At 35.3% G+C, this 9,137-nt stretch overlaps 1 protein-coding gene and 1 non-coding gene across 2 annotated transcripts; both read right to left on the bottom strand.

The window, feature by feature from the left end:
- Window positions 1–940: 940 nt before the first annotated feature.
- Window positions 941–1,096, bottom strand: LOC139869650 (U12 minor spliceosomal RNA). The gene has a single exon (XR_011766237.1). It is a non-coding gene; the product is annotated as a U12 minor spliceosomal RNA (small nuclear RNA).
- Window positions 1,097–1,835: 739 nt separating this feature from the next.
- LOC139866821 (sulfate transporter 4.1, chloroplastic-like) lies at window positions 1,836–8,257 on the bottom strand. Its single transcript, XM_071855112.1, has 17 exons — window positions 7,870–8,257; window positions 6,648–6,696; window positions 6,202–6,400; window positions 5,786–5,954; window positions 5,596–5,661; window positions 5,404–5,511; window positions 5,014–5,121; window positions 4,863–4,928; window positions 4,606–4,666; window positions 4,388–4,515; window positions 4,211–4,252; window positions 3,980–4,096; window positions 3,586–3,637; window positions 3,354–3,492; window positions 3,147–3,235; window positions 2,884–2,960; window positions 1,836–2,430 (listed from the first exon to the last, which is right to left on the bottom strand). Exons 1-17 carry the CDS (start codon window positions 8,176–8,178, stop codon window positions 2,110–2,112), a joined length of 2,100 nt encoding a protein of 699 aa, XP_071711213.1. The 5' UTR covers window positions 8,179–8,257; the 3' UTR covers window positions 1,836–2,109.
- Between the last annotated feature and the right edge of the window lie 880 nt (window positions 8,258–9,137).

Below are 9,137 nucleotides of genomic sequence, written 5' to 3'. Positions count from 1 at the left end.
GATTAGGACGGGTCGTTAGATGTTCGATTATACGATTTATCAATTCTGTCAAGGTATCAGAGCTCAGGTAAGCGGTTTTACGAAGCGAGTCCGAGTCAGACCCCCATGTGTGTGTCGCCGTCACTACAAAGAGATCGAGGAAAAGTCCCTCTATCACCAATTGGCTTTAGAAAAGGATGAACTCTTGAGCTTATATGTTGCAAATGTTGTTCGATTTATACGATTTATCAATTCTGTCACAAATCATGAGCACTCACGCTATTTTATTCCTTTGTGGCCACACCCAAAGCACACGAATTGTAACAGAAAAGGTAGGGCATGGGTTGATGCAATGTTATCATCCATGGATTTTTAGCCGTAACATAAAGGTCTAAGAAACGGAAAAAAAAAAAATGTCGTCATTATATAAGCGCACCATCACTATATTCGTGCGTTTCAGTTGTAGAAAAATCACCAGCTCGCAACAATGAAAATAGATAAAATCAAAAATAAGTAAAACTAAAAAAAGAAAACAAAAAGCAATACTCAACTCGCCTAATGTTTTCCCAGATTGTCCCAGACAAAACTCGCACAGTTTAAAAAAATGACTAACATGTACCTTTCCTGTACTTTTTTTTTTACTTTACAGTTTTACCCTTCAATCAATTAATTAGAAAACTCTTACTTTACCTTTCCTGTATTTTTTTTTACTTTACAGTTTTACCCTTTACTTTTGTAATTTAATTAATTGATTAGGATCAATAATTATGGTAAACTTGATTAGATTTACTTTCCATATTTGGTAGTGAACAATTAATATGAACATCCCGAAATAAAATAGTAAACAATTAATGTAAATCAAAAAGAGTAATTTAAAATTCATTAAATAATTGCATATAAGGAAAGAAAATTTATTTAAATTAAATAGAAAGATTTAACTAGGTAATTAGGGGTGGGTGTAGGGAGGCCCGCACAAGTGAGTTCTGCAAAGTAAGCAGCGTCAACACTCGGCCAGCCTATAACCCCTCCATAAATTCATGCGCTGAATTTTTATGAGTTGCGCGGCGACCGGCTCTCACCGCTCGCTTTGTTTTCCTTACTCATTAGTTTAAGGCAATTTTTAATGCTAGCCATATCCCCTTATTTATATCCCTCACCACTCTTTTCATATTTCTTTGTGCTCGATGTGGGACTTGTCAATATAACCTAGTACGGTGTACTTCCCCACAAATTCTTCACTAACCAAACACTACCTAATTACTCCATATCACTTAACTATAACAGGTCCTTGTTACTTTGATTAAACTTCAAGACAAATATTATACAACCTAATGCAAAACTGTGGAATCAGTGATTATCAACCCCACAAGAACATTAAAGGTTTTAGAGAGTTCAGTATTCGATATAAAGACCGGACTTTAATCTCGTTAAATAGATGTTTTGAAGCACGATCACAATTCACATATCAAGTACCCGTAACCGAAACAATTGACTCCTTGATAGCCAAGATATACCAAAAGGAAACATGGGCCATCTACACCACTTATTCGCATACTTGAAGAAATAAAAACTTGCAGGGGCAAATCCAGCATTAAGTTTCAACACCACACCTTTTGCTCTAGCTAATTATTCACCCTTTCAAGTTGCGATTACTATGGCTAAAGGCATATCTGTATTGAAACAAGTGACATCTTGATACTCTAGATGTACGAAACGGATTTGGAGTTTTATGGTATGGAATATTCTAATGACGGTTTAAGAGATAAATTTTGCAAAACCTAGTAGTACATTTATTGGTTGATGGTAGTTGTTGTCAAGAAAGTGGTTGGTTATCTTAAATGTACAAACCAATAATGTGTGTCCCAATATTTTAATGAAAAATCCTTACGGTATACATACATTTCATCGAAATTATTGTTCATATTATAAGAATATACACCAGTGATCGCCCTCTCGATATTGGACGAAAACCTTGGACATTCACAGCCAGGAGCATACACACGAGAGCATACACAACAAAGTAACTTACAAAAAGAACCCTAGAAAGGATCATCACAAAATGTTGGGTTCAAAAGAATAGTTCAACTTCTATACAAATGAATTAGAATACGATTTGCAGATCCAATCTCATTAATGAGATTTGCTCGATAGCAAGGGTTCCAATTGAGGGTCGGATTCTTTAGAGATTACTGAACCCCTTTCACCCGACTCCAATTCAGATATTGATAAATCATCCTTTCTTTTCGTTCCTAGTCGTTCCAAAAACCTGGAACTTTTGTCACGAGATGATTCAGGCATTTTAGGTGAGTTGTTTGGATTAGGAACGTGTTGAAGGCAAACTTGAACGGCGTCATGCACTCTCACAAAACACCACTCTTTACCTACTTGCTCAATGAATCCAGATTTTGCTAGTGTTAAGAGTACTTCTTTGTTCGGGTTGGCAATAGCTATCTGCATCATAAATCACAAAATTATGTTGAAAATTTTATTCATAGGATAAAGGTGTAGTTTTATGGAGAAAAACTTATATTCTTTCCTTGTTCCAGTTCCCTGTCATTAATACGGAAAGCGCAAAATGTGACCAGAGGCAAAAATGGAGATCCGGGTATACATCCATCCAAAAACGTACCCCACAACCCACATAAAAGACTTGTACAGTTAACGGGTCATGTAGTTTGGGTAACGAGTCAAAATAGGTATTCTTTTTGTATGAGTTGAGTTGACCCAAAAATAAATCTTTATCCATTTTAATTACTTAATACGAAAGTAATACTTAATATGTTATACATGAGTACAACAACTATATTACTAACGTCATAATATATGGTTTTTAATAAGGCAGATAGGAAGCTGTATGCTTTCAAAATATGATTCGGGTGAATCATTTTACGACAATTGCGGTACCTGAATGTCTCTTGAATTGTATTCAAGATACAATTCTTTCAGTGTTTGAACTGCACTAGAGTCGACATAAGTAACAGCTGAAAAAATACACTGAGATTAGATGAATCTTCTAATATTATAAAATCCAAGAGAGAAATTGAAGCTATAACATGGAAATGCATAAACAAAGGCAACAAATTGGAGAAAAAATGCAATTGAAATAAGGAATGGTATGTAATTAACAAATTTCCATGCTGGAGTATTTAATTTGAAAGAGAACTTACGTGCCATCTCCAAGATTACAAAATATATCCTTTCAACTTCTGGTCCACGTTTGGTCGATTGATCGACCACAATTTCATACTCTCGAAGCCTGATGTTATATGAAAACATATTTAAAAGTAATTTAGCCAAAAAAAAAAAAAAAACATGAAAACACCACCCAAGTAATTACTTATAACTATTATCCTGGAACTTTAGAGGTTTTTCACCTGTCTTTAATATAGCTTGTGTTGGCAAAATAAATAGGTGCATCAATACGAACAATAACAATGCCATTGTATGTATATGCTTCTGGGTATTGTTGGATGTTCCTATAAACTGTGGTGCCAGGAAGTCTCCCCAACACAGCTGTAATCATATCATATAAATTGATAATCAAGCGGAAAAACATATTTATGCATGCATTTTTATAAAAATAAAATTTAAAATTTACAAGCTTACCAATATGTGGATTCGCTGATTCATGGATCACGAAAGCAAGAGAAAAACCAACCTACATATCAGATTCTCAAGCAGTCAAAACGCTAGAGATGAAAATTTTGATCCATTTACTTTCAGATTGTTTGATTTGGGTTGCATTTATATTCAAAAACGACATATCAATTATCATATACTCATAATTTATTTGAAACGGGAGCAGGACAGAAGAGTTAAATTCATCCTAAATCCATCTGTACTAAAAAAGACCCCTTTTGACCGTTGACCCTTGACCCAACCCATCTAGTCACGTCAGTTAAAGCATAAGAAAATCAGCACAGCACTGATAGTCTTATAAAATCAGTTACAAGGTATGCTAGCGTACTATAAAATTCGATAAGCCTCATGACGAACTCACCCCAACAAGGACACCGATCTCAATCCCAAGAAACAAGGTTGTTATACCAGTAACTGCCCAAAGAAAAAAATCTTTCTTATCTACCCGCCATAAAAATATTGCCTCATCATAATCCACCTTTGACAAAAACACAATCATGAATCAGGAAATGAGTACATAAAAAAGAGCTAATTAATCTTCAGTTGATCTTAATTATGGAAGGTAATCCAAACACATAAAAAAAATACTGACCAGCCCGATTACAGCAGAGATCACGATAGCCGCAAGAGCACACTGCAAATGTAATCAGAGAAGAAAACGCATGAGGCATAGTCAATATGGAAGCATGTGGCAGTGGGTCCCTATGATACAATCTACAACAGTGTGGAGCCCACCTTAGTCGTAGATTTTATATAAATGTAGGCATACCTGAGGTATATACTCGAATAATGGTGTCATGAATAACAAAGCACATGCCATAATAATCCCCATGATGATTCCAGATAACCCAGTTTTTGCCCCACTTTCATGATTAACTGCTGACCTTGAGAAGGAACCTATACAACATAAACTATTACTACAGAAGAATATTAACAAACAGGGCACAGAATAGTGTAACAGGTAGGTTAGGTATGCACTAATCTCACCAGTTGAAGGGTATGATGAGAAGAAGGACCCACAAATATTGGCCACACCGAGGCCAAATAACTGTCAGCCAGCAACAATGTGTCAGTAGTGACTATTAAACTATTTGATGTTCCTGTAAACGAGATAACTTCACTGATCCGATTTTTTCATTCACCATGGTTAGTTATTCATAATCAATCATCAGTGAACTGTTTTATCATAAAATTACAATATAAAGTTGAGCAACAGTGTTTCGTTCTTTATTTATTAGACACACCTCTTGATTTGAGTCCAGTTCATATCCGTTCTTTGCTGCTAGGGCTTTGGCAATCCCAACAGATTCCTGCAGTGCACAAGTTCAGTCATTGCATGCCAAGAATTATAATAAGATGAGCTTAAATATGTAATTACATGGAAATCAAAATTACCAGTATAGCCACGCCGGTAATGAGAAACGCAGTTGGGATTAAGGACTTGACATGGCTAAAGTCTTTCGGTATGGAAAATGGTGGAAGCCCTTGAGGTATATCTCCCACCTGAATTTATTTTTATAGAAATACTTTAATCATTATGAGAGCATAGTAATTTACAGAAACCTATATACAGTTATGTGCCCGACAAGTAAACACAAAAATTAATAAGTAGTAACTTGACAACGAACATAAGCATCAATGAAACTACAACTCTAATTTTCGTTCTTGGTCAATTATCAACAGATATGTGGTCAGTGGATATGTCATATAAATGAAAAAATGTCATTAGTTTATTTTATAAGGTCAATTCTGGTACTTCAGAAAAGCTCCTCTCATTGTTCTCACCAAAGAAATGGAAGAGGGATGAAATATTTTCACAAAGGCTGTACCCAGAACAACAGCAGTGAGGGGACCACCCGCTCGCAGAAACCGCAAATTCTTCCGTGATTTTCCCTGTACATAGAAGATAGAACCATCTAGATTAATTCAATTATCCCACGTGCGATGGACATAATTAACTTACTAAAAAGTGCGTACCAAATGTTTCATGATCAAAATAATTGCTAGGATTGAAGACCCTGTCACGAATGGAGGCCATTGGAACTACAAGCAAGGGATGTTACTATTGGTTAAAAAAAGGTAATACAAGTAACACATAATAAGAGGCAGAATGTGCCATATAATACAAAATACAAGTACAGTTGGTGCAACATATTTTTTAGGTTACCTGATCTGCTCCTGATATTATACTCTTGACCAATGGGATTATTTGGCTACTTCTGTCCACATCATATCCCAGGAAATATTTTGCTTGTGACAAAGCAATAACAAAAGCTGAAGCAGTTGTAAAGCCCGAAATTACAGAGTGGCTGATAAAGCGGATAAGCCATCCAAGCCTATGAATATCAAAAGAATGTCCATAAATAAAAATTGTACAACAGTTGATTATAATTAGGGACCTCAAACTTTGTAACTGTGAAGGAAGTTCGAGTTTATTGGCTTGGCGTGACTGTTCTTTATGGATGAGGATATATTAAATATCAGGGAAGAGCCCTATAAGAAGCATACCGGTATGATAAGAGATTTTATTTTATAAAGCAGGACATTAATTCTAATATTCGACAGTTGATGATGGAAAAGTACCTCAAGAGACCCATTGTGCATTCTAGAATTCCAACCATGAGTGACAACAATATTGCAAGTTCCGTATATAACTCAGTAGATGAATCAACATTGCCCAAGACATTAGAGACCAGTAGAGACACCAATGCTACTGGACCAACAGCAAGTTGGCGGGATGACCCAAATACGGAATACACGAATAAAGGCACTAATCCAGTATCTGAAATGAAGGATTAAACGAAAAAAATAAAAATAGGGGGTACACATGTATTTGGAAAGAAAGGGATCATGTGGATGCTCCATCGATCCAAACTAATTGACCCTGTTCAGTTTTCTTAGATTCACACTGACTCGATATTCGTGATCACTAAAATTTCACCATCAATAGAACTAGTATATACAGTACAACATAACAATAACTGTGGTCAAAGTTTTGATATCATGCAAGGACCAGATGTTTAACTTACAAAGTCCGTATATTGGCTTAAGTCCGGCTAGCTTTGCATATGACATAGACTGCTCAGAAGAAAAACACAAAAAGGATAGAAAAAGAGATCAGATATAAATGTTTGCTTTAGAAACCAACCAACTGCAGCAAATGATATATGATAAAACGTAACATTCCATCCATCTAGCCAACAATAATATAAAATGGACTAGAGTTTCTAATGAGGCGAACCCTTTTTATGTTCAGAAACAAGTTTAACATCCTTCTACATAACGTGCAGAAAATAATTTGTCAGTGCTTAGATACACTTTTAGAAATAAACTTGAAATACGGTATACTGTCAACTCGTGAGTCATGATATGAGTCAGTTGTTTCTCCAAGTTATGAACCAAGTCGATAAATTTTTAGGTAAATTTTGAAACGACGTGTGATGTATACAAGTTGAACAACTCGACGTGTCACTTTCTTAGAGACTATTTTCTATGTCTCCCTCTCTTTTGGAGGTTGAGTTTTGCAGTCCAAGAAAACCATCTGTGTAACAAATGCTGGTGTTCTGTGTATTTAAAATCGCTACTATAAGGTAGGTGTAACAGTAAAGTAACTCGCCTATACTCTGATAACCGTAATAAGATCCAGATTATGTTTTAATAATATAGAAATTGAGCATGTCAAAAACCTTAGACCACTGATAAACAATATGAATGTAAAAAAAGGCAACTATTTCTTACAATGGCGACAGGCCAACAGCTTATAATAAACCCACTACAAGAGCTGAATTGACAGCCACTAACTAATTATTCTTTACATTTAAGTTCTTAATTTAGTAGAATCTGAAGTCACTAATCTCATGTATAGCTTATATTATTCAAACAAACTCTAACAACTAACCTGGACCAATCATTTATAAAGAGCATCTGATAATGATCAGATCTATCCAGATTGCTACGTCTTCTCTCACAGTTCTTACTTATATTTAAGTTAATTAACTTCGTAATTATTTAGAGGAGCAGGTGTCACTATGTAAAACCTACCTCAGGCATCAAATCAAACATAATCACAATAGCGTAAGTTACATATCATAATTGGATACTATCTAGCCAATAAAATGCATTTCAATCTCAGATACAGTAGAAAACAAAATGCCAAATCAGGTCCTCTAGTCAAACACGCTACTAATTAACAAATATAATAATCAGCAATTTCAGTACGTAACTAACTAAACTTCAATTTCAATTGTATACCTGAGGAACCAGCATAACTCCGACGGTTACTCCGGCGATGACGTCAGGCTGTAAATTCTCACGCCAATTATAAGTACGAATCCATCTGGAACACGGAAGTAAAAAGTCAACCCAATCTACTGTTTTCATTCGCTTCACTTTCGTTCTCCATTTCGTAAACGGCGTTTTTGACGTCGGAGTTATATCTCCGGCGTCGTACGCATGCTGGAATGGTATGACTTTAACAGGTCGAGAAGTCGCCGGAGTTTTGGACGCCGATGAGAGTGTGACTACGTCAGGGAGACTAGAGGATGCGTAGGTTATCTCCATTCGCACCTCCGGAGCACGTTAGTGTGAATTGATAATAGTGTTTAGTTTTGGCTCCGGATTTTATTTCTTTTTACTTGTGGGTGGCAACCGGCGATGTATTGAGAAATAAGAAGGATTTAGCTTATAAGCTTATTATTATTTATTATTAATTTATTATTATTATTATTCTTCTTTCTTCTTCTACTCTAAAAGACAGATCAGATTTTGTCGTCTTATTCATTCCTCACGTCGTTTTAGTTATCCTTTCATTCTAAAAGACAAATCAGATTTTGCCTTTCTATTCATTCCTCACGTCGTTTTGGTTAACTTTCAAGACATATAACTAATATAAATATTCATATATCTTTATTAAATTTATTAAAATCACCTGATCTTCGATTATAAATTTATATATTAATATTACTTACTATAATCATTTACATTACGTATAAAACTTTTAAGTCAATTTTTTTTTATCAACGGTTAACGAAATAATTCAGCGCTTTCGTTTTGTTCGTGCAAATATTTCGAGTTTAACGGAGTGCTCAGTGAAATTTAAATCGGAGCGAGGAGAAAGATACGGGCTGTCGAAGGGTTCGGGTGAAGTTTTTATTTTAAGTTAGAGAAATGACAGTTTTTTTTTTTTTTTTGTAAGTTTGCAAAAGTTTTTTTGGTGGGTGGGTGGGGGGGGTGTTTTGGCTTTTTTGGGCTTGGTTTATGTTGAATGTCGTTTCATGTGGTGGAGGTGGCCAAAACGACCACAAACCCCACCACTTTTATTTCAAGTTTAATGGTGATGTCGGTGAAAAATAAATCGATACGAATAGGAAGATACGTCTCATGTAATTTGTTGGTGAGTTTGTGGGTTTTGTTTATAAATTAAATACTAAAGTTACATTATAGGCCCCTGAAAGTTATGCTTATGGACACTGAAGGAGGGGGTGAGATTGTAAAAATTGGGTTGAGATTTTGTCGTTTTA

The sequence above is a fragment of the Rutidosis leptorrhynchoides genome, chromosome 9 (genome assembly GCF_046630445.1).
Source record: "Rutidosis leptorrhynchoides isolate AG116_Rl617_1_P2 chromosome 9, CSIRO_AGI_Rlap_v1, whole genome shotgun sequence".
In the NCBI taxonomy this organism is placed as follows: domain Eukaryota; kingdom Viridiplantae; phylum Streptophyta; class Magnoliopsida; order Asterales; family Asteraceae; genus Rutidosis; species Rutidosis leptorrhynchoides.
Note: the sequence above shows the minus strand (reverse complement) of the source record. Positions and strands in the feature narration are given on the sequence as shown.

Excerpts from the sequence above, each read along its gene's own strand:
- LOC139866821 (XM_071855112.1), bottom strand. The coding sequence starts at position 8,178 with ATGGAGATAACCTACGCATCCTCTAGTCTCCCTGACGTAGTCACACTC. Across the intron at positions 5,662-5,785 it reads TAATATCAGGAGCAGATCAG|TTCCAATGGCCTCCATTCGT; the intron begins GTAACCTAAAAA and ends CCTTGCTTGTAG. Across the intron at positions 2,431-2,883 it reads ACAATTCAAGAGACATTCAG|ATAGCTATTGCCAACCCGAA; the intron begins GTACCGCAATTG and ends TTTATGATGCAG.